This window comes from Rhagoletis pomonella, unplaced genomic scaffold, assembly GCF_013731165.1.
Source record: "Rhagoletis pomonella isolate Grant_MI unplaced genomic scaffold, Rhpom_1.0 Rhpom_scaffold_00004, whole genome shotgun sequence".
In the NCBI taxonomy this organism is placed as follows: Eukaryota; Metazoa; Arthropoda; class Insecta; order Diptera; family Tephritidae; genus Rhagoletis; species Rhagoletis pomonella.
Genome location: NW_023458558.1, coordinates 48,283,250 through 48,309,081, shown reverse-complemented (window position 1 = coordinate 48,309,081; position 25,832 = coordinate 48,283,250). Strand labels below are relative to the sequence as shown.

Below are 25,832 nucleotides of genomic sequence, written 5' to 3'. Positions count from 1 at the left end.
CTAATACTTATATTTCAGATATAGAATAGATTATTATACATTCTAGTAAAACTTCAAAAAAAAAAATTTCTTTGTATTTACTATTGTATATACTTAGTTATAACTAAATACATACATATTTCAAACACCAATTTTTTTTTAAATTCACTGTTAAGCTTTTTATTTAAAAATCTGGTAGTTTTTAACAACAGAATTAACGTTTTTTTTTATTTTTCTTCAAATTGCACTCTTCAAAATCAAATAGCCGTTAAGTTACTGACATGCAATAGATAGTAAGTAGTAGTTGTATATATGTATCCAATGAAAGTTGCTATAGTAATGGAATTAGTAGTAGATTAGCGAAATATATAGTAGATGGTATGTATGCGGTTTGTATTATTGGTGTCAAATATATTTGCAAGAATCCACTTAAAACAAAAAAAAACACACACACAGTTTAAAAAATTGTTGTAACAGCTGCCGTTCCTCTACTAAGTAGCGGCCAGCAGTGGCATGGTGTAGTAGGGAAAAATGTTTTGTAGTAGCTGCTTGTGTCCACTGGCACAGCACAGGTTTGGAAATGAGTTCACGCGCTTTTAAAAAGCCCAACCGAACTTGTGCGTACGAGTTGCTATTCACGACTGTCGCCACAATTGCTACGGGAGTGCGAATAAGCAATCCAAAAGACGCGACAGGATACGGCGAGTTGTTGGTCGCTACCCGAACTCTCCCGACAGGCTTTGAAGCTACGATGCTCGTGTGAAAGTCGCCGTGAAGTGCTCTGCACTCACAACAAGCAGACCGGACGGAGGTAGACGAACTGTATATGTGGGCAAACAACATTGCGAAATTGCAAAAAAATATATATAAAGGATTGATTAAATATACATTTAAAACACATACTATATATAAGCATGCTTGTATACATATGTACGTATGTAGCCTTACAGACTATTTACTTTGTTTATTGCTCTAAGCAAACCGTTTTTCATTTTTTTTGTTTAAATATAACGCTTTTCAAACTTTCGCTGCGTTTCTGTTACACATTTAAACTGTGCCAACTCAAATTTCTATTGCCTCTATCTACATATGTATGTATATATCTTCCTCTCTCGTTCTTCAATTTGCTCTTACGGTAGGTAGACTTTCGCTCTGTTTGTTATTTTCCGATTTGCTCCCAATTAGGTCAATGCAATTTTGATCTCCCGAACAGAGTTACCAAATAAAGAAAAAATATAAGAAATTATGCCGAAATAATTTTAGTTAGCTTTGAATGCAAAAGAACATGGCCTCCATTTGGGCCTACCGGAAGCTAATGGCGAGAAGTTCGAGCATCCGATCCAGTGGCGTAGCCACGGGGGGGCCTTGTGGGGATATATTGCCCCTTCGTCAATAAACCACTATCTTTTTACTTTTTATTTAATAACACAATACAGGAATAAGCGGTTCTTCAGAAAGCAAATAACAACAAGCATCTCTGCACACTCAGCCACTGGCGTTCTGTAAATTTATCCTCAAGTGTCGAACTCGAATAAATTTTCTTCGTCGTTTTATTTGGTTCTGCACTTCACAGATGCTTTTTCCTAATTAATAAAAACTAAAAACCGAAAAAAAATATGTATACCGCTGACAGCATTCGTACTACCGGAAGCCAACAAATAACAGCAAGCACCTCTGCACGTTCAGCCACTGACATACATACGAATTTGTTCTCAAATGTTCAACTTGAATCACATTTCTAACAATCGGCTTATTAACCATGAAAAAATCAAACCATAACTTGGTTGACAAAAAAACATTGTGCTTTTGGCTCAGTGCGTGAATTGCATTCTTATAAGAATTTTAGTGTACAAAATCGGTTTATAAAATATTTAAATATTTTATGAAGCACCTTGAATAGAGTCTTTGGACTGACACTGACTAAGCGTTTCATGAGTAATGTCATACGAAACGGAAATATTTTAGGAAAAGAAAAGTCAATTGAATAGTAATTTCAGGAATTTGTCTAATTTTGCGATACTAATGCTAATTCCTTTATCATAAATATCCAAGTCCAAAAAAGACTACGTGAAGAGCATTGAATAGAGTATTTCGTCTTTCATTACACAGGCTTGAGAAATTTAACTTTATTTTTCTTTTTCAAATAACACTGGATCACAAATTTTAGTTTGGTTTTTGTTCTCCAGATGACAGTATACAATTTCTATGTAGAATTGCTCGGTGATTCCGAAAATCGAGTAAATTTTTTTTTTTGTTCTATGGATATGTTTTCGAATAATTGCAATTTACCGTTATTCAGCATAAAACAAAAAGTAATTCCACTTCATTACGTATATCTTAAAAACCAATTTAACAATCTTAAAAGGTGATCGGTCAAACCAAAGCTAATAAAATTCTTCATAAACCATATATATATCACTTTCCGATAGGACTGATAGTTTCTGACAAATTAATTAATCATTCCAGTTTTTTTATTATTTTTTTTTTGTGAAAAAATAAATAAATCAAACTTTAACAGAATAAAAATTTAAAAAATAACAGGTTCTGTGCCAAATTTTTGCATTAGAATCATCTGAGTTTAGTTTAATTCGTTTTCAAAGAACGTATTTTTAAATAGCTAAATAAAGATTGTGAATTTGACAGGAATACGCAATTACGTATGTATTGAAAAAATCACATTTCCAGATGCAAATACCAGGGACCAACAAAAATAACTGTTATCTCAAATTTGCAATTTGAAAACGTTGCCCGAATTCTGAAATTTGACGAAAACGTTATTTCATAACAGTTATTAAACGAGACATTTTTTTTTCCGTTGCCGATAAAAGTAATTTCCCAACGTTTATTTTTACGTTGCTTGATAACAGTTATTGCCCGACGTTTATTTTTTACGTTGCTTGATAACAATTATTGCCCGATGTTTATTTTTACGTTGTCGGATAAGAGTTATTTCACTCTCTCACCTTTACTTCATCATCTTTATCTTGTTCTCCATCTCCATCTTCATCAATATCCTAATATTACAACGTTGGGAAATAACTCTTATCGGCAACGGAAAAAATATTTCTCTGACATAACAGTTATCAGGCAACGTATAAAAATAAACGTTGGGTTATAACTCTTATCGACGAAATAAAAAAATATTTCTCATCTAATAACTGTTATGCAGCAACGTTTTTGCGATAATACTTATAACTGTTATGTCCCTGGCAAATATGTATGTACATATCGTGTAAAAACGCCTTTAGGTGTACGTGGCGTATGAGTAACTTTCTTTCCTGCTCATTTTTCATACAAAAAATTGTTGCGTATTTTCATTTGACCACTCATTATTTCTTATTTATCCATCGATTTTCTTCATTAGTAATTTGTTTTTTTTTTTTTTGTAACAACAGTCTTTAGCAAAAATGCAAAAATTTGGTACAGAACCTGTTATTTAAAAATTAAAAAAGCGGGAATGACTAATTAATTTTTCAGAAACTATCGGAAAGTGTTGTATATACGGTTTATGGCTGAAAACCAGTGCAATTATATTATTTTTTTATAACTAGGTTTGTTAGTTTAAAATGCAGCCTTGTTTTCTAGCACATCAAGATTTATTTTCATTGACAACATTCATATTTTGGAATTGTTAAAAATTTTCATGAATAGCCAAAAATTAATCAAACTAAAATGCCTGACTTAGCCATACCGGATTAACTTGGTTTGTGTGCACAGGGAAATTCCAGCATAACTTAATTAATCACCAAACCTACTTGATCAAATTAAGAGCTAATGATTAAAAATTAGTTTTTTAATCGCGGTTACGATTAACTGTTTAGTCAGATTAAAATTAATCATGATTAACTGTGATCAGACTGAATTTAATCGAATTAACTAACTGATTAAAACATCAATCGATTAACTCCAACATTGATTTCACATACATATCACTATACCAAGTTTCAGTTCTCCCCCACAAATACTTCCAGAGATATGTATGTAATATGAAAATTCCAATTTGTATGGAAGGGGCCTTGAGTTACCGGACTTACTTTCAGTTTAAGACCATCCTTCCGAAATCCGTAGTAAGCGTACTAAATTTCGTTCTGATCGGAAAACCGGCTAAGGAAGTGGCCTATTTTTCAATCCAGGTCATAAACCATCTTTGAGTAAAATTTCATTTTCAAACAGCTGGCAATTCTTAAAAAAGTAGCCTATTTTCCAGTCTAGGTCATAAGCTATCTGTGTGCAAACTTTCCTGCAAATCAGTTCCGTCATTTACGCGTATTAATTTAATTAACCTTTCCTAATACGTGATAACTCTTAAAATAGTAGCCTATTTTCCAACGTAGGTCATAAGCTACCTCTGAGCGAAATGGCATGCAAATCTGTTCAGTTGTTTCCGCGTATTAGTTTAATTAAAACTTTTTTAACAGGAGGCAAGTCTTCCAAAAAATTACTCACTGTAGGTCATAAGCTATCTGCTTGCAAAATTTCATGCAAATCCATTCAGTCGTTTCCGCGTATTAATTTAATGAAACTTTTTTAACAGGTGGCACCTCTTAAGAACTATTTTCCAATCTAGGTCATATCCTATCTGTTTGAAAATTTTCATGCAAATCCAATTAGTCGTTCCCGCATACTAAATAAATTAAACTTTTAACCAGGTGGCAACTCTTAAAGAAATAGCCTATTAACCAATCTGGGCCATAAGCTATCTGCGTACAAAACTTCATGCAAATCCGTTAAGTCGTTTCCGCGTGATGATTTCCCAAACATCCAAACATACAAACTTTCACATTTATAATATTAGTAAGATTATTTAAAAATATATGCCACTAGATCCGCACCATTCGTTCGATTTTCAAAAATGAGTTGGCAAATGAAGAGACTGAGGCTGCAGATGCTCAATAAGGTTTTACTTTTTCGAAAAGCGTTGCCACCGGTTAAGAAATTAAGCTCTAATTATTTAAAAAATTAAATCGATTGTTACAATAGATATGGCTTTAGGAGGCTTTACTTCAAGACTACGTGTAGGAGGGTTGCCACATGGTTAAAAAATATTCAATTTCAATTTAAGGAATTAGGTAAGTGAATAAGGTATCACTTTATGGGTGTCAGAAAAAAAGAACTTTTGGAGTAGTTTGAAAATATTTTAAAGAGAGTTGCCGCCTATTTGATAAGTCGAATGAAATTATTTCATACCCAAGTTATATTAAACAAGTAAGGAAGTATAAGTTCGGGCGAATCCGAACTTTATATACCCGGCGCAGTTATCGAATATCGTCGTTTCAACTTGCTCTAATCTACATTTGTATGATAAGCAGGGAGATTTTCCCGATTTCAAACTTTTTCGATAATATGCTGACCTAGACCTAATGAAATAATTGAACCAAGTTTGGTAGAAATCTATAAAGTGGTTACCGGGATGCACCTTGTAGTCATAAAGTGGGCGGCATCACGCCCAATTCCTAAAAGTGTATAGCAGTCTTATTTATTGCTAAGTGATTGTTGTAACTACTAACTTGGAGTAAATTAGCGTCTTCAGTTATTGAAATATCGGAGTTTTCGCTTGTCTGAAATTTACCGTTATATGGGAAGTTGGTGTAATTTTAGTCCGATTTGAATAATTTTCAACGATTTTATTTCTTATATTAAGGTTACTAAGTGCACCGAGTTTGGTAGAAATTGATGAATCGGTTACCGAGATACACATTTGTGGTCATAAGGGGGCGGCGACACGCCCAATATCCAAAAGTATATAATAATAATCTAATTTTCTGCTAAGTGGCCATTGTAACTAGAGATGGGCACGGGCCTAAATTTTCAGGCCCGGCCCGGCACGAGTGTAAAATCAACTTTCAAAAACATGCACGAGCCCGCACGTTAAGAATTTCAGTGGGGCCCTGCCCGGCCCGGCCCGGCACAAATTTCCTATTAGTTCAATTTTTTACCAAAACTCTGCTACACATACCAATTTTCAATAATTTGGATGCAATTCAATGCCAACCTACCTTAGATAAAGAGAAACGTACCTACCTACTTGAGTTATCGTGTACACGGACGGATCCCTAAAATTAAGCTTGGAGACCCTGAATAAGCAAAATAAGCAATTCCAAGCAAAATCTTAAACTTTTCCTCCCTGGTTTCTATTTCAAAGGTCTAATCAAAATTTCATTAAATGTTTGCATTAAAAAAGATTATTACATATTTATTTATATAAAAGTAACATTTACGTAGAGTATACTAGACCTCGCAGACACATCTTTTCATGTAACATTTAGTACGTACATAGTCATTCGACACTTTTATCACGACAGATAAGAAATTGGAGATTTCGACATTTTACTGCGCGTTGATAAATACTGGTTTTATGATTTAATTGTTTTTTTTTTTTTTTTGTATACACAATCATTTGATAGCATCATAAGTTAACTGTGTAAAAAGCACTTCAACTAAAATAAATATTTTGTATATCACATTTTATTGAATGTGTGACCTAGGTTTTCTTCTAATTTGACCTCCGCGTGTATTTGCCCATAACTAACGGAATCAACAGTTTTATTACAATCGCTGCCGCCTTGCGTTGCTTTTTTGAAGTGGCCGCTATGAGAAAAAATGTTCATTGTATTTGCTTGTTTTGAAGGCTATGCTTCGAACCAAGGATATACTGGATGGTAAATAGTAACGACCTCTAGACACTTTGGCGCTAATAAATATATATTAATTGATAGCAGAATTATACCAGTAAAAGACAAATAAATGTGTGTATTTCAAAACCAGCACTCCTCCTGACCGATTTTGATTAATTTATCAAGTGCACACTCATAGATTAAGAAAACTGAGGTTTCATTTATTGTATGTTAACCTAACGTCTTTTTAGCGTCATTGTGAATTTACGCATAAATCAATTATGTATGTATTAACTTTATTGGAATTCTCAGTAGTTTGTATTTATAAGATAGCACAGTAATTACATATAAACATATAAGAATTAAAGCTGTCAGTCAAAGATCTGATATTTTCTTTTTATACAATCCAATGTTATCCATGCCTACATGTTACATGTAATAATGTCAGTGGAATTAATGTCATTGACGTTAGCATATAAGCCAAAAGTGGGTTAATGTCAGAAGAAATGTAGAAATAATATCATTGACATTAGTTCATTTCGGAGAATACCAAAACCTATTTTTTTTAAGATCCTGATATATTGAAGCGTTCAGAATGAATAAAGAAATGCAGCCAGTAGAAAACTGTTTTAATGTCATGAAGGTTAAAAATCACTAAACTAAACTTTACGGTGACGTGTAATAAGGTCACCGGAAATAACGTCCATGGACACTATTTCTCATCGTCCATAGACAGTAGCTGTGATTTCTTCGGTAATTATCGGAATCTGGAAAATTTTAATGCAAATGCAACAACAACGATATGATCCTGATAGATATCTAGTTCTGTTTATGATCCGCTGTGTTTGTTTTGTTGCACTGATAACACTGATTTACAGCAAAAATGTTCTATGGATGCCACTATCCAATTCCTATATAGAATTGCTAGGTGATTTCGAAAATCGAGTTAATTTTTTTTCTATGGATACGTTTTCGAGATATTTGCAATTTACCGTTATTCAGCTTAAAGCAAAAAATGGTTCCTTTTAATCACGTATGTCTTACGAACCAATTGAAAAATCTTAATATTAAATACAGCAAATGAAAGCCAATGAAATTCTCCATAAACCGTATATACATCACATTCCAGCTTTTTTTATTCTTTAATGAAAAAAAATCAAACTTTAACAGAAGAAAAATTTAAAAATAACAGGTTCTGTGCGAAATTTTTGCATTTGTACTAAAGCCTGTTCTGTTTCAAAAGATAATAAAATAAAGTTACTGATGAAGAAAATCGATGGATAAATACGAAATATTGAGTGGTCAAACGAAAATGAGCAAACATTTTTTGTATGAAATATGAGCGGAAAAGCGTGGTACTTTGTAGCAGAGGTATTTCCATAGGGCCGGGATAGTAATTTGGTCTGTGACTGGACACTAAATAAGATTTCACTTTGGATCTACATATAAGTCCGATATTAGAAAGCGAAAAGAAGTTCGTGGAGATTTTTTCGTTAACGCGTGGAAGGTAGACAAAAATATTCGAGGTTTAGGCGAGACCTCTCTAAGAATCCTGTTCCCCTGGTATACATCAAGGACGAGAACGGAAACTGCATCTTTTAGAATCTACGAGCCATGGAACGGACTATTCAGATATTGTGATTGAAGATCACCCTGTGTGAGTCATTGGCTCTTTCAAACTCTTTAAGGCCCCGAGTCCGGACAGCATAATACCAGCTCAACGGCAGCAATCTGCGGAGGTGTCGTGCCACTGTTTGATGCCTTATCATCGCGATCTGCCTAGCTAGAGGTTATGTTTCGGGGCTTTGGAGGGTGGTCAGAGTTACTTTTATTCCTAACGTGTGTAAGGTCACCTATGTATTCACGCCGATGAGCCTTTCCTCATTTTTTTAAGATGCTGGAGAGACTGATTGATCTGCACTTAAGAAACGGAATTCTTATAGGGCATCAGTGATCGGACTTCAAAAAATATTTGTGTGGTAGAATCTGGAAAAAAATGTGGTAGATTTCAAAAAAATGTGGTTTGTGGTTTTGGATCAATCTTTGTACAAAAGTTAAAAATATTCTGCAAGGTTTCAGATAAATTGCAAACATTTTAATTAGAATTTAAAAAATTATAATTTTAGTATAATAAAGTACAATACTGAAGTTGCTAAAAATTGCGTTGAGTTTTGGCAATTTTTTCTCTTGAATGTGTAAGGCAGTTCCTTCCATATCAAGATATTTTTCTAACATATTTTGAAAGATTTCTGCAACTCCGTAAGGTTGCCAGCGTTTCATTTTATCACATCACGATGTAGCGAACAAATGTGGCACGTTCCAGAAACCGCTACTTGGGATTTGCCGATTTTGACAATTCTCAAGTAAAGATAAACAACGCTTTAGAAGCTTTTGATGCACTGAAATTTGCTAACACTTTCACAAAAATCATATATTTTGCAATTTAACACAATAAAACCACCTCAGTTTATTTTATAATCCCATTCTGCCTGTTGTAAGTGTTTAGTGTTGGACATTTTTTGGTCTTAAAAAATGCGAATATGTGGTAGATTTCAGACCGTGTGTGGTAGATGCTCAAAAAAGTGGCAGATCTACCACAATGTGGTAGAAGTCCGATCACTGATTGGAGTGCGAATTACGAATGAGAGAGCGAACTACGTAATTGGGGTGCCGTGGGAAAGCCATATAACTTTGTTGTTGCTTTCACATGCAAAATTTTTCGTAGAGCGATTGAACCTCAACCAACGCGAGCAGAGAAGTGGCGAATCGAAGGCGGCTATTAGTTACTTTGCAACTGGACAGATTCTGTAATTTTGAGAACAATTTTACGCATCCGTCCAAATACTTTTTGAAACAACTGGATAACCAAATAAACGGATATTAAGCGGATATCCGTATAACCCAATGCATGAATATTAATTAATCTCGAAAACCAAATGAATGGCTATTAACCAAGCTATTCGTACTATTCGGATTTTATCCGTATACACGAATATCCGGATATACGAATATACGGATAGTTCCAGTCACAGTTGCCAAGTGTGACTAGTTTGTGGCCGTTCAATTTCGAAAAAAAAAAACATTTTTTATATAGCTTAAAAGTTGGTTACATACATACAAATGGTTTACTACCGTTATTTCCGCACTTTGTAACAAATAAAAAATGCGCAATTCTTTTTGTGTGTGTTTTATTATTTTTATATGCTTTATTGTTTTTTGTTTGTATTAATTTTAAATTTTAATTAAATCTACAAATACATTTACAGCGGAGGGCGATACAGTAAACGAACGAAAACTAAAACTTATATCAAATAATTAAATAATGTAGTTTTAAAACAGTTTCTGAAGTGATTATGTTATAACAAATTTAATTTTCTTTGCTCGCATATTTTTATATTCAATTCAAATCAATTAAATACCAAAACACAACACACCTTTTGGAAACTACTCGCGGCCACAGCGAATCTCATGGCTCACGTGCGTGCAGGCGTGACATGAGATGTGTAATAGAAGACTAAGCAGCAGCGGCCTGCTTAATAGCCGAAAAGTATGCTATAGCGTTTGTGGAAAGTGGCTGAAAGTGCGCGCTCTTGCTACATACACATATACATTGCGAACTCGAGTTTTGCTGTATTTTTTCTTTAATTTTGAACTCAGCTAAATTAGATTTATTTGCGATAATTCTAAAGAATTAACACCAAAAACAATAGCCACACAAACAAAGCAAGTTTTTACTATATTTTCTACGGCTACGGTTGTTAATGGAATTTTTAGCAAAACGGAAAAGAAAACTCATATTTTTTCTTTTTGTTTTTAAATACTCAAATGTTTGGTACTCTTTAGTTTTTGCTTATGCTCATATGAACACTTTTACGAAATATTCTCTTACTGCTTTTATGTGGTGTGAATTATGCATTAATCTTATATTTTCAAATGTTTTCATTGTATTTTATACTTGATTTATGAATCAGTTTTACTTATGTAATTATTGTAATTTAAAATTATTTGCATTAAAAAAAAAAATCATATACATACACGCATGTCCTGCAGCTACTACTTATACAGCTTGCGGATACCATAGGAAGCTTTTACTTCGCGGAACTTTCCACTCGGCGCAAGTATGCGAGCTGCTGAGAAGCGTCGTTTGAGAGCGAAAGACATGCACTAAAATTTTATTTTCTATGTATGTATGTTATTGGCTACATATTTTAATTTTTATATTTCCTTTTATTTTCGTTTTGTATTTACTTTTCTCTAACGAATACTAACTTTTAATTTTTTTTTATAATTTTATACCCTCACTTGCATTTGTTCTTTTTCACACATTTTTATACTTTAATTATAAATTCTAATTTTTCAATAAAAAGGCAAATAGATTAACAAATTAATTATTTTACTTTTCTTATAATTTTTTTCTCATTTTACCTTTGCTTTTCGTTTACGCACATTTCTCATTGTTTATTATTTTTCTTAAGTTTCTTAAAAAATTAGGACAATTACAGCAGGACAAACAACGCAGAGGAAATTGGGAAATTGCAAAAACAACAATCAACAATAAACGTGTTGTTAACCGAATATTGCTGCTGGCAAGCAAAAAGATTGGTGCTGGAAGTGGCAAAAGTGGAAGGGGAAGTGGGGAGCATATGTATGAATTAGCAAATTCGAAAATGGTAAGAAATTCTGAAACAAACAACATACATATGTATGTATTATGCGTGGGTGACCCCTTCTTTCAATATTTCAGTGATTTGCAAATGTTTGTTTTGTATTTGTGGTGTGTATGTAAATGTTATATTATGTGAGTTGGGAGCAGTGGCAGTTTACATGTTTTTTTTTTTTTTTTAATGTATGTATCTTCATTTACAATTTGTACATATAGTATGTATATGTAAATATGTATGTGTGTTTAGGCAAGCGCTGCAGCTTTGACGCTGCCTTATCGGATGTAAATTTCCAGCTTATTACCTCCTCAGGGTTTTCCGGTCTTTATTGCTGGTACAATTGCATATTATTTTTAAGTATTCACCTATTGCATATCTTTAGCTACATTTTTTATATGTTTGTTCTTTTCTTGCTCTTATACCAATAATTCACTGCTTCGCCTGCTTTCAAAAATTTTGTATTTGTTAGATAGCAGCGTGCCAAACCTTCAATTGCAGCTTAGCTAGCCCAACTGCTCTTCAAAATGTTATACTCTCCCTTTCTAAACTCTAACAATCTTGTAGACCAGCGTTGGGTTGATTGGGGCGTAAATAATTTAGCTCTAAGGTGGTGTATTTGATTTCAATTTGCATTTTGTTAGTGGTAGTGAACTGCATTAATAAAACGGTTCTTGCTGCTGCTTTTCTCAATTGCATTATTACCAAGGATATATGTATGTATATATAAACACTTACTTGCATGTCACTTATAATTTTGTTTCGTATTTGTATTTTATCTAAGTATTCTATTGATCCACATTTTTTATTTCTCCTACATTAAATTCAGAAAAAATTTTCAACTAAGTTTCTTTCTTATCAAATTTTTTATAGTTATCGGTGCTAACACTTTTCAACCGTTGGCGCGCCTAGAAATATTATCAAAGCTGGCAACGAATGTCCATCTCTGCTTTGTTTCTCCCGACTGCTGACTAACATACTCAATTAGGTTGCTGCAATCTTCAATTATCTACCCTTCACCAATAGTCTAACGGCGGCGTTCTACCGATTTGTTGTAGCGCGTTTATTTTTAAAATCCTCCGTTATCTTAGTGAGAGACCCATTTTATTATAGTTTAATTACAAAAAAACAACTGCTATTTATTGTGTAATGTGTGGTTGGATTTTCGTTTTCCTTTTTTATGTTTTTTTTTTTTTTAATTTTTTTTATTATTTTTGTTTCATATTATTACCATTATTTATTTTATAATTTAACTTTACTTAATCGTTTAAATAATTATCCTTTTCTTTATTAAATAATTAAAATTAAAAAAATAATAATAATAATTCTGGTTGTTGATGTTGTGGTTGTTGTGGTATTGGTGGTCGCTTTAGATATTCGCAGCAGCATGCATGTGCCATATTATTTTTATTGCTGTCTTGCAGCGTTGCCGTAAAAGTCTGTTGCTTGCTGCCACAACTGCCGCTGGTGTCGTTGTTATTACTGTTGTCTGTTCTATTTTCGCTGCTGGTGCGACCACGATGCGCTCGTTTTAGTTTGTATTTCTTGCATAAAATTCAAACATGTTGTTTCTGTTTCTGATTTTGTTGTTGTTTTCTGCTATTGTAGTCGTCGTAAAACTCGGTATATTTGCAAATGCGCTTGCTAATGTGTTGCTGTTGATTTTCTTGTTGTTGTTGTTGTTGTTTCTGTTGTTGTTGTTGTGTATATAAACATACAGCTTAATAGTACGTCTCCTGTTCCAACCAGCCGCCTGGATTGCGACGCAAGTAGAATCGACGAATTTCATCATAGATGAAAATAGACAACATAAATGGAATGGCTGGTAACCACCAAACGAATCTAAAATAAAATTTATTACAACAACATGATTAGTTAGCTCCTGTGATGAATTTCTTCTGATTTTTTAACTTACTTCAGTGGATACATGCGCAGACCCTTGTCCATGCCGGGACAGTACGACAGGAAGGCCGCCAACACTGTCTCAAACACCAAACCAAAGTTCAATGCCCAATTTCTCATGCCCTGCTGGAAGACAGAGTTTCGTCGTGTCTTACAGATGATCAAATCCGCCCATTGTACGACCACAATTGATACGAAGAAAGCAGTGTGGCAAGTGTACTCGAGTGTCTTACGATCGCGATAAGTCTATAGAGGAAGAAGGAACATTTGAACATTTTGAACATTTATAGTACAACAGATAGAATGAAACTCAGGTTTTTATTAATACATTCACAAAACATTACTATGTTGATATTAAAAATGCAGACATCAATAGTTATAATTTAAAATAAAATAAAATAAGATGGTCAGTCTAGATAACTCGATAAAAATAGTTATAATTAAAAAACAAAACCGACATACACTAAATTTTACAGCATTCTTCAAAATAGTTTGGGTAGTTTTTAATTTATTTTTATATTTTAATATTAAGTACTCACCCATTCTTGTCCATATGAGTCGGTTAAATCGTTGACAGCCTTTGAGTCCCACATCTTACGGATGCCGAACAGTTTCATTGGCAAGAAACCATTTTCAGCCATAATAACAAAATACACGAAGAAACCGGCAGCAGCTTGGATCATACCAATTTGACCATAGGCCATCGAAATCAATCTATATCATTCCATTTTTAAAAAGCGAATAAGGGGTGAGGGATAAGAATAGATAGTAATTAGTAAAAATTTTCAGCAATGCGGTTTTCAGTTGTAAAATTTTAGTATGTATGTATGGTAGAATTTTTTTTTTTCTTGGAAGGGAAAGTGGGATTTATTATTTTTGGTTAGAACTAGCCATATAAGTATGTAGGAGAATACTTGTTTTGTTTGAAAACGAGGCCAGTTGCTGGAAATACATATTTTGCGCAGGACGGACAAGTATTTAAGTATGTTGCCAAAATAGGACAGATAAACACGCCACGAACGTTAAAACACTATCAGGTATTTTATTTTTTATAAAAATTCGTAAATAGCTTTTTGTGTGATTTTTAGTTTTAGTTAAATTTTTTTATTGAAAATTAAATGTATGTATTTAAATTTTTAATTATTTTTTTAAAGCTAAAAAATTAACTTAATTTGTTTTTTTTTTTTTTGAAATTGTCAAAGAAATTATTGATAGATAATAAGGTACTTCGCAGGGTGTCCCATGTCAATTTTACCATAGCTAAATTTTTAAGATCTTAACTCATATTATAAATTTTTTTGTGGGCACAAATTTTTTTGTGGTTGCAAGTCCATTAAAATTATTTAACCGTTATAAAATTCACTCTGCGTACCCCTTATTATATTTCAAAATAATTTAATTCATAATTTTAACTAAAACCAAAGCAAATTTTGTTGATTAAATACATTTTTTGATAAAAAAAAATGTCATGAAAATTTAAAACAAGGATTTTTAATGTTTGAATTATTATTTTTGATATGATTTTTAATTTCATCTCATTCAATTTTGGAACTGTATAATTAAAATATTTGAATAAAATTTCTTTTTTACTAGAAAATTTGTACAGTTTCTTATGTTATTTTTACACAGCAGTTGGCCTGGTTTTCCACACATGTGTGTTATAATTTTACATTAATGTATAAGGGTGTAAGATTTATTTACAAAAATATGCACCATGTTTACATATTTTTATATATAAATTTTATTTTAAAGTCGTATGGGATTTGTTTTTTTTTTGCAAGTTTAATTAGTTACAGGCATAGCGGAGCGGGTTAACTAAACTACTAGATCAGATATGCACGTTAGTGATTTGTGTTAGTTGTTTTTTATTTTTTAATTATTTATTTTACTCCTTTTAAAGTTACTATCAAAATTCGAACTTTTAAGGAAAAAAAAAAGCATTTCAATTTTTATGCACAATACCATTTAAAAATGTACTAGAAAAAAGCGGCTGGATTTCGAAAGTTTTCTTTAGCGGTATTGCGAATATGAGCTGATAGCTCGTCAAAAGTAAAGTGCATAGTGTTTATGGGCATAAATATGCGTATATATATACATAAATGTGTGCATTTTAATGTTTTTGGTCTTCATTTCATTTCATTTTCGGTATTTTGTTTTGTTTTAGGATGCATTTTGGGCGCAATTTTAGTGAGAGAAAAGCAAAGCACCTTTTTGTTATTGTGTACAGCTGAACTAAACTAAACTAAGTATACCAAAAAAAAGCCAACAAGAAACTGGAAATGATTTTCAATACTTAGTAAAAATAAAAATAAATGTCGAATACGTAAACATATGTACATACCTTAATATAGAAAGGGCATATGTAAAAGTTTTCTTTCTTTACAGAGTAGTTATATAAATATGTAACTTTAAAAGAACTGTACACGCTAGTTTCTAAGAAGCAAAGAAAGTATTTTTTTTTTATGTAGTAGTGCATTTTAAATACGATTAAGTCGTTAGTCGGTAATCTACTTTTATGCACAACTGAATTTTAAAAATCAGTTAAGGCCTTTCTATATTAAGGTAACGATATGCATTACATATTGCAACATAAATACTTACACAACTATATACAATACAAAGATACATATACAATTTGACTGGTATAAATTTTACATTTATTTACATATATAAACACAAGCATAATCAAGCTCAATTTACCGCTAAACTAAAGCAAAACGCAATATTTTTATATGAACAAGCTGGTATATAAATATATACATATGTACAGGCGTAGTACTACAAATATATACATATTTTCAAAATAAAAACATAATAAACAGTAAATTGTGGACATGCAGCGAATGTTAGTTGTACAGAGCATCAAGACATTGCGAAATGTGAAAGCATCAAAACATTTGTAGATCGCGTAACGAAAAATGAAATGCGAAAAGTTTCATAGACAAGAAATGTAGAAAGCAAAGTTCGAAACGTAAAGCTGATGTCCGATACAATTTTGTGGCTTTGCGTGACATTTATAACTTTGCCAGTAAGCTGAAGTTGCAACGATCTATGTATGTGGCATGCTTTGTGCATTATCATACAATTCATCTTATCTGTCAAAGCGCATCTGTCACGCAAGCGTTTTGTCTGGCATCAGCTTAAATGCCACGTGTTCTCTTTGTTAGCAACATTTAATGATGTAAGTATGTATGTAAACAGGGCGTCAAATACAGCTGAGCATCAAACCACTGTAGGGTACTTAGTAGTAAATAAACTGCACTGAATAACCTGCGCGTGGTCACTGACACAACGTAGCAGCGAATTTTGATTAGAGTTATGGTCTCAAACACAAAAGCAGATATTGTTCCAAGGATACTCTACTTTTAAAATGGCGCTCATAGCGCACACGTTACTTGAAATATTCTACAGCAAAACGGTATTTTCATTTAAAATTTATAAGGCTTGTGAGATTAACAGGCTAACGAAAAAGGTCGCCTTCCGTACTATGTATCTTACTTACGTACGGGCATGAGAATGTCGATATGGACTTTTGAGCATCGGAAAAGCCTCACAAAATACAAATATGCCTCGGATGAGACCCTGACTTTTTTATGACGACCAAATCCAGCGGCTACGCCAGCTAGATAATTTCGTTCAAATGGACAGAAACGTTCCAGCTTTTAAAGTATTAACGCGTAAAGTATTTAACGCGGGTCGCGATGCTGGTAACAGAGGAAGGCCTCCTCTGCGTTGGAAAGAGCAGGCGGCATTCTTGGCATTTCCAATTGGCGTCTTTTGGGCAAAGAAGAGAAATGACTGGCATGCTCTTTTGGAGCTTAGGCGGTTACAGCGCCAATAAAGAATACGAAAGCCAGTGCACAGCATCATACAAAAAAAGATGAATTGGAACCAAAGCACAAGAACCAGACTTAAATTACAGAAGGTCTGTTCTGAGGTCAGCTTCTTATTGTCGTGATGGTGGACCAAAATTATAGATACGCTCTTAAGATTTGTGCCCAGAAACTTTCACAAAAGACATCACTAATTCAAGCGACTAGAATTTCGTACACCTGACATGCCTTAAATGAGAAAGATTTCCTCAGCTAACTAAAGAAAAATTTTCAATGTTTTGTTTGTGTTACTTTCCGGCCTGGTAACGCTTTATTTTGAATTATTTTTATTGTTGTTTTTCCATAGAAATTTTCAATTATAACGGCCCTAAGCTCAATAAAAATTAAAAAAAACGCTCAGTTAATAAATTTACTTATTTGTTTACCACTGAAAACAACGGTGTTAAACAAATTTACATGATACATATTTTATTTAACCTTTTTTTTAATTTTCTTTTGGGTGCAGAAGTGTTTCTAAATCAAAAATTAAATTTTCAAAAAAAAATTCCCCTACGTTTTGTTGGCGGTTAGCCCTCGATATGTACATAAATAAAAAAATAAATAAAAAATTTATTGGGAGCGGGGCGATGACAAAAAAAACTTTTGTCCGAAGCTCCGCGACGAACACAATGGAAGGAGCAAGTGCAGAAGGAACTGCCTGCACCCGGAGTGCACAAATCACACAACTTCGCAAAGGACAGAGGCAATTAGCGAGGTTTTTGGTCTATGCCCAAACCGACGAACGGTTGCAGATCCAAATTTTAAAATCAATTACAAAGGACAACAGACTTCTAAACAATTTTCTGAACAGGGTTTTCATACTTTGGCATTAAAAAAGTTAGTCATGCCTATTACGGTATCCAACGGATGTCATCCGCACGGATCTAATCAGATTCGCACTGTCGGAATAAGCGAGTGCGAAGGATTAGATTCGTACGAATGGTATCTGTCGGACCGGAATAGGTCTGTTTCCGAGGGATCCCATTCTCATGAATCTAATCCTTCTCATTCGCTTGTTATGGCAGTGCGAATCGGATTAGATCCGTGCGGATGGCATTCGTCGGATACCGTAATAGGCCTGAGTACCTAATACTAAACGTTTTGAATAGTAAGATTTAAATGAATTATGTGCTTTTTTTGGTTCAATATCGAAGATTTTTTTTCTTTTCACCACTTTTTTAATATTTCAGTATACGAAATTAGATCTATACGAAGCTTCTTTGATGCGCAGAAGTCCATTCTCGAGGAATAATAATGTGCCTGTTTAAGTGAAGCAAAGAGTAGGTCGTTTCCACCAGGCATTTAATGGAAAAAAATTTATGACAAAGTTGGGTATTAAAAAATATCCATAGTATTACGTTAAAGAAATAAGTAGTCATGAAATTCATTTCCATTCATTTTAAATGTCTCCTTTTTTTTGTCATATCAATACCTAGTGGAAATTCGGCATTAGTAAGAACAAGGTTTATAATGCATATAAACGTAAAAAAGCTTATACAGTAGATATCGGCTATAAGATGAGCAGTTGCTAATAACCGATATCTACTGTACATAAATTTTGAAGCAAGACTTGAAGTTGCGTCAGCGTTGCGGCAGTGCATGCATTGCGAAGATAACCGACTATGTTTTAAGAAACGTAACTAATTCAGAGGGAGAGTCATATATAGAATAACTTTTCGATTTGGAAAGCATATTAGGAAGCCCACTAAACTTGCGTTTACTACATTTATGTACCTTCTGTAGCATCAGACTATTCGGACGGAATATAAAAAAAAAAAACCCAATCACATTTAAAAACAAAATTGCATGCGCGAAATATGATCTGCCTAAAGGTATGATTTGTGTATGGAGACATTACTTTTTTAACATTTTATTTATTGAAGTCACCTGCCAATCATCCAGTTATGGCTTATTCACACTACTTTATTCAAATGCTGATGAAATTTTCTTGAATCACGTACGCGTTTCGCTATGTGCAGTGTCATTAATTGTCATTATTTGGATATGTTCAAATTTAATGGCGGTTTAACAGCAACAAAATCAATAATGAAACAACATGCGGGCGCACTCGAACATGTCGTGACCTCAACTCAAGAGTGGCATGAACTGGATGCTGCTTTACCGAAAACATTATTCCGGAGTATAGGAAGCCCATATTTCAGCTAATTAAAGTCAATGGAGCACCAATAGAGTTATTATAAGGACATATTTGCATGTTTACTCATTTTATTGGGATTTCGTTTTTGTAGTTTTGCAACAAATAATTTTTAGATTTTTTGGCTTCTTTTAAATTATGATTACTAAAAAAAATAACCACTCTATTTTAAGAGAGCGCTTACCATGCAAAAGCAATAGAAAATAATTTTACCTATCTTGATTGTGACAGCTGTTCCACAGACTTTTGTACTGGATTTATCTATAGACATATGTACATATGTGTGCAACTAGTACTATTGGATTCAATGTTCTTATAAAATTAGAGTTTGTTCTAAGAACGCATTTGTATACATATGCAAATATTTTTTTGGCAACTAACTCAGCACTATTTGCGTTGAATAGCGGTATTTACTAAACATCTAAAATCTAAAAGAAACGGCGTTAACTTTACTATGACCACTATTGGTTGGTGGGTTGGTGAAGGCAAGTAAGGTGGGTTAGTAGTAGTCGCAGTTACATAAAAGATTTAAGATTTTTAAGATTTTTTTTAAATACTAGATTTTCCAGTTCCTGAAACAATATTCTTTTCCCCTTACCGACTTTTCACCATACCCAAAGTTCAATAAAACAAAAAAAAAACAAAATATTGTACAGCCTGTGACAAACCGATAGCACCGCGACCTATTTCGACAATTTTTCATTAACTTTTTATAAAAGTATAGCTCATTATCTAACAAGACCCGAATATGTAAATTAAAATTTCAAACTTTGTACACAAATGGGAAAACTCAACCAAGTTAATTAAAAAGTTTGCAATTTTGATGAAACTTTGCTTCGTTTCTTAAAATATCACACTCGTATGCCATAAAAGAGGCACATTCTCTACCAGTTTAAGCTTTGTCAGGGGAGGAAATCAAGTGGTTGTTTAAATATTTACTACAATATTATGAAATGCGCGAGCTAGACAAGGACAAGTATTAAACAAAAATAAGAAAAGCAGTCAAAACTAGTCGAAATGTCGCGATGCTAACGTTTTGTCGCAACCTGTATGTGGTAAGGATGGTAGAAGAGGACATTTGCACATGTTTTATGAAGAAGTATTTTATTGAATGTCTGCAAAATTATGTATGTGTAAAATTCAGATCAGCGATGTTTTCCGATTAGTAAATACAATTACGAATGTAGAGAATATTGAAATGCAACGACAGATATATTATTCTAGAATTTCGCATTCAAAACGTCAAGAATTTGAGGTTATAAAAAATAGATATGACAAAAAATTTCATTTTTAATTGGAAGAATAGAAAATTTTGTATAAAATTTAAAACATACATACATATGAATGTAAGTGTGCGTTATGTGCCAGTTTGTGTGTAGTATGCATGTACGTATGTAATTTATTGAAGAATTTATGTGAAATATTTCGAGAGAACTTAATTAAAAGAATTAATTTCCACATTTGAACCGAAAATTTCCAACAACGGACCTATAAAATATAGTTACTATGAAAAAATTGTTAAATAAATAATTTGGTATTATTACTGAGAATCTTCTGAAGAAACTATTTAGTTTTCCGATTGAAAAATAATGATTTTCAAGAATTCTTTCAATACCATTTCTACCAAAAGTTGTTTTTTTCCATATAAAATACATGGAAAACTTTGAGCACTCTGAGCGACCTCTAAATATATTTTGATTTCAAATCCTAGGGGGAGAGAGCATAAAAATACCAGCTCTCTGTATGTACATACGATATGTATACCAAATGTATAGAAAGCTTTAAAAGGCTTTGCGCACAGACAATGCGCTACCCATCACCAATGTAGGTACTTCAATGTATGTATATATGTATAGTGTATCCTGGCACAAATGTTGTATAGTGGTAGGGTTCGTGGAAGGAAGGAGGGAGATGTACATTGAATTGAGAACTACAACAGATAAAAAAAATCGTTCTAATAAAGCACTAATTAGCACATCAGTAATATAGTTATTTGTTTTCGTTATTAAGTTTTTTGTACTTTTTCGTTTTAAATTATAAAAAGGAAACAACATACAATCAACGAAAAGTAAAACGTTGCCCTTTTTGGCTGAAATGTCATGTTTTACAATTTGGTAATTTCTTATTTTTTTTTTTGGTTTTGTTGTTTTGTTTAAGTATTTTGTGTTCTTTTCCTGACCTGCGATTAACCAAGTTGTCACGGTAGGGATCCCTGGGTTGACGTTTCATAATGTCGCTCTCGGCTTGCTCGTAAGCGAGTGAGATCGCTGGCACCTGATCGTCAGATTACATTTTGTTTTGTGGTTTCAGATATTCGGATTTGATTTGATTTTGTTATGTTTTTTTTTTTGGAATTTGTTGTTGTTATTCAACGAGTTGTGCGATGATCATTAAAAAGATGTTTGTTAATTGAGCACAAAAAATGTTACGCACGCCATTCACGCAAGCACACACACACACACACACACAGAGTTTTAAGAGGAAAATTAAATCGAAAATTTAAATTTAAATTTGTTATAAAAAGTCTGGTATTACATACATATTGTATTCATCAAAGATAAAATCAATAAAACAAAATTACAAGCTTCACTATTTATAAGAAAAAAAGGAAAAGTAATGTAATAAAGTAATACAAGTAGGATTAACTGTACTCAAACTTAATATACGAGATCTGAAACTTTCAAATAAAACTTTGTAAATACAAAAAATATGCTATTTTAATAGTTGAACTATTTTTTTTTTTTTATAAACAGTAATTCAAAAAGGGAGTCATTAGTGGGTTTAAAATTCTGCAATGACTTTAAATAGATTTTTTAGTTCATTTAGACTAGCTAAGATAGACAATATTTAGTTTAAGTTATGTAGGTAAAACGCTAATAGAATAGACAGCAATAAAAGTGGTACGAAGTGTGTTACTAAGCGACTAAGTTCAAGTAGTTGTTTGTTTCATAGTTGTCTGCTTTGTTTTATGTAATCCACTGTAAGATCAAACTTATAGCTAAACTTTTTGACTACTTTTTTTTTTTTTTGATAGTACCAAATTAGAATTTCGTTTTTGGATGGTTTTGTCTCATACCTACATAAGTGTTTCAGCTTTTGCTTCTGTATTTGTTGAGTTTTTTTTTTACTGATATTTCTTGCTTGTAAAAGATAGTCTAAGATAAAGTTATTTGAGCTGTAACAATAAACAACACTAAACTCAGCTAAATTAACTTTTTTTGCACTTATTAAATATATTTCTTGTTTTATAACTATTACACTTCTTTTAATTTCACTCAATTAAGCTAGTATTAACTAGGTCAAACTTAATTTCCGAACAACAGCGCTTCTGTTAACTAAACTACATAATGATTACTAATTAGAGTAATTGATGTATGAAACTGTTTTGTCGCAACGATAATTTGAAAATATTTGGATGAAGGCGAGTGTGCCTGATAGTGCAATAGTTCAATGTTAGGGCGCAGTAAAACTTCACAAAATAATTAAGAAGAAACGGACACAAAAATCGTCTCGTTAAATATTTCTCCGCTGAAATTAAAGTATTACAAGTAAAAGAAAGTTGTTAGCGATATCTTGGAGCATTCTGAGCGTAGTGCGTTAAAAAATAAAACAAAACAAGAAACAGTTTTATTTTACGTCTTTACGAAACCTGAGTTTTTTTTAGCTGATGTATTTTGGATTGAGAATCCGAGAATCCCTTCTCGAGTGTGCTTTGAGGACAAATCGGTTTCCACGTTGTGCCATCTTCAGTGCCCTTTTTTCGTTTCACTTGCTACTTATATAAATTAAGTATGTACGCTGAGATGGTCCAAAAATGCATGTGAAAAAGTAAATCGGAATTTTTATTTTGAAATCAAAAAATATTTTGTCATTTATGTGGGGAAAACCCCAACTTTTCGAGAATCAATATTTTGCGATCGGAAAGCTCTGTTTCTCTTCAGGAGATTCCCAATTATAATACCCTATTCTTTATTTAACCATTTTTTCATAGTAACTATATTTTATAGGTCCGACAAAAACCCCAGAAAATGTAATAGGGGACGAATAAAAAATCTTTAGTATTAAAAAAATGGTTAAATAAACAATTAGGTTTTGTTACTGGAAGTCTCCTGAAGAAAACCAGAGTTTTCCGATCGAAAACTATTGATTTTCAAGAATTCCATACCATTTCCACGAAAAGTTGTTTTTCCCCCATATAAAATACAGTGGAATCTTTGAGCGCTTTGAGCGACCTCTAAATATTTTTTGATTTCAAAATAAAAAAATAGTGGTGAGATCATTAAAGCCGTCATCGATTCGCCAACAGTTAGCGAGTGGCGAAACGAACGAACTCAATTAGGTACAACCAAACTCGCTATCGTCTATCCGTGCTAGCTAACTTTGTTGTTGCTTTTAGATACAATATTTTTCGTTAAGCGACCGGAACTCAAACATAGCAAGCAGCTAAGTGGCGAATCGATGACGGCTTAAGATTCCAAGTTTACTTTCTTTTTGGTCCACCCTAATGTGCATACATATGGGACACAGCTTCAGCAAAAGTCTAAGTTCATATTTAAGTTCTCACATGGGTAGGCTAAGTGAATGGGTACAAAGCAGTTGGACTTGGTAAAATTTATATGAGCCTTTGAAACCGCGGATACTTCTTCAAGAAATGTCCGAAATGTAAGTTGAAATGAACTAGCTGATGAATTGGCGACCTATGGTTCGTTAGCATAACTAGAGCGCTTAGAAACTTGTTAATAAGGCTCATGTTGTTGTTTTTGTAACAGCCTACATATTCATCAAAGAATTTTTGGGAAGTGTTGCTGGAGTGACAGTACTCTGGATCGTTACGGCTACGTAGACCCGACTGTCGTGGGAGGCTCATGAGAAGCGTTGCTAAAATACATACAGATACCTCCAAAACAAACAAGTGTTGTTGGAGTGAAAATGCCAGACAGAGGGGTGGCAAAATTTTTTCTCACACAGATAATGAGAGCGGCTATCAGACCTTTCTCAGACTGTGATGCTACATTTCGGTTTCAGGCGTATTGAAAATTAGCAAGTTACATTTTCTTTTCCTCGACAAACTAATAAGATTTCTGAAAGTCTGGTAAGTTTGCAGAGGGGCAGTGAATCACCACACCCACCTGTTTTTCGCCTGTTCTTTTACACCTTATGTCTTAAGTATGTATCTATGTACAGTAGGCAACTATTTATCTCCTAGTGCTTGGAAAATCGGTTTGGATTTTACGGCCTACCACATAAGTATTTAAGGGGGAAAAATGTAAGACAATCCAACATGCAAAGAGCTTCGCACTTTCGTATGTACATAGGTGCATAATGTTGAAATTGTTTTTCTGTACTTCTAATGAACTGGTAATAAATTCACCACTCCATGAGATTTGGTATAAAGAACTTTTTAAGCTTACGTTAAGAACCATAGAGCTTTAATTCGTAATTAATATAGACATATACAGGTGTAAAACTCTGTCCAGACCTGGGACTGTGGCGTAGTGGTTAGAAGCTCGTACTAACGTCAAAAACAAAAGAACATTAAACGTTTTTGTTAATAGCGATCGCTCGACTGGTAACTCGAATTTTTTTAGTTCAAATTATATCTTACGTTTCTATAACACCTTTGTGACTTCAAGGAAGAGTTTCATTACTTAAAAAAAAACTCAGATTTCGTGTCAAAGAACGTAAAAATCATTAGCAGTTTATAGAGTGGGATTAACTGTAACTTAAATGCATGCTCCAAAAAGTTCTCTTTTCTTTCTGTATGAAGGCGCCGATACCTGAATTTCGAAGCAATTCGTTAAAAAGAAATTTGGCATACGAAAATATTCGTATAAGAAGGAAGATGAAGAAGGTTAATTTTTTTTTAACAAAATATATGGATTTTTTTTTTTAAATATGCATGTATCTTATCTCAAAAAGATATTGAGAGTAAAGGTCTGATTATGACAACTTAACGTAACTTAGAGACTGTCACTTAAAAATTCTCTAAAATGGATGATGCTTATATTTGGACAGCGAAACTTTACGTAACTTAATGCCACGTCGAAGTCTCTTTCATTTTGATTTTCTAAGTTCCAAGTTACGTTAAGTTAAGTTATGGTGCCGTAATCGGACATTAACAAGAGTCGAGGCAGAATAAATGAAGTCGAAGCTAAAGCATGACAAGAAGTTTGAGGCCTTGATGTTAAATAAATGCCAGTAAGATATAAATAATTATTAATATAAGAATAAAATATATGTATAGAATATTACATGAAAATAAGACAAGAAGTTTAAAGAATTATATTTTCGAGCAAGAAGGGACCGAATACCTATCTACTTGCAATATGTATTTAATTGATCACGAGATACATACATATTAAAAAAATTTAAAAGGGCAAGAAACCAAATAAGTTTCGCATTAGATTTTAAGTAGCATTTTTGTGGAGCGTTTTTAAAGAAATATAGAAGTGATTGAATGAAAGCGACTTTAAAAATTAGCGAAGAATAAAGAAAAATATATATCAAGTATTTAGTGAATTTTTATGCATTTTAAGCAAAGTTAATATATATTTTATTGAGAGAAAAGTCGGATAAGCGTTCAAAGAGTAAGGAGAAAAAAAATAACTTTTAAAGAGAAAATAAATAACTTTTATCTCACGTCAGTAAGATA

At 32.9% G+C, this 25,832-nt stretch overlaps 1 protein-coding gene across 8 annotated transcripts in view; it reads right to left on the bottom strand.

Moving 5' to 3' along the window:
* Window positions 1-12,611: 12,611 nt before the first annotated feature.
* The window catches only part of LOC118737681 (sodium/potassium-transporting ATPase subunit alpha), a 105,242-nt gene continuing 92,021 nt past the window's right edge, over window positions 12,612-25,832 (bottom strand). For 6 of the 8 annotated variants that reach the window (XM_036468372.1, XM_036468370.1, XM_036468373.1 and 3 more), the window contains 3 exons: window positions 13,693-13,867; window positions 13,167-13,399; window positions 12,973-13,093 (listed from right to left, as the gene is read on the bottom strand). In XM_036468372.1, the coding sequence (XP_036324265.1) occupies window positions 12,973-13,093; window positions 13,167-13,399; window positions 13,693-13,867 (529 nt within the window). Of the gene's footprint in view, window positions 13,094-13,166; window positions 13,400-13,692; window positions 13,868-25,832 lie in introns of those variants that run through there. The other 2 variants (XM_036468371.1, XM_036468377.1) reach the window with 2 other exon arrangements.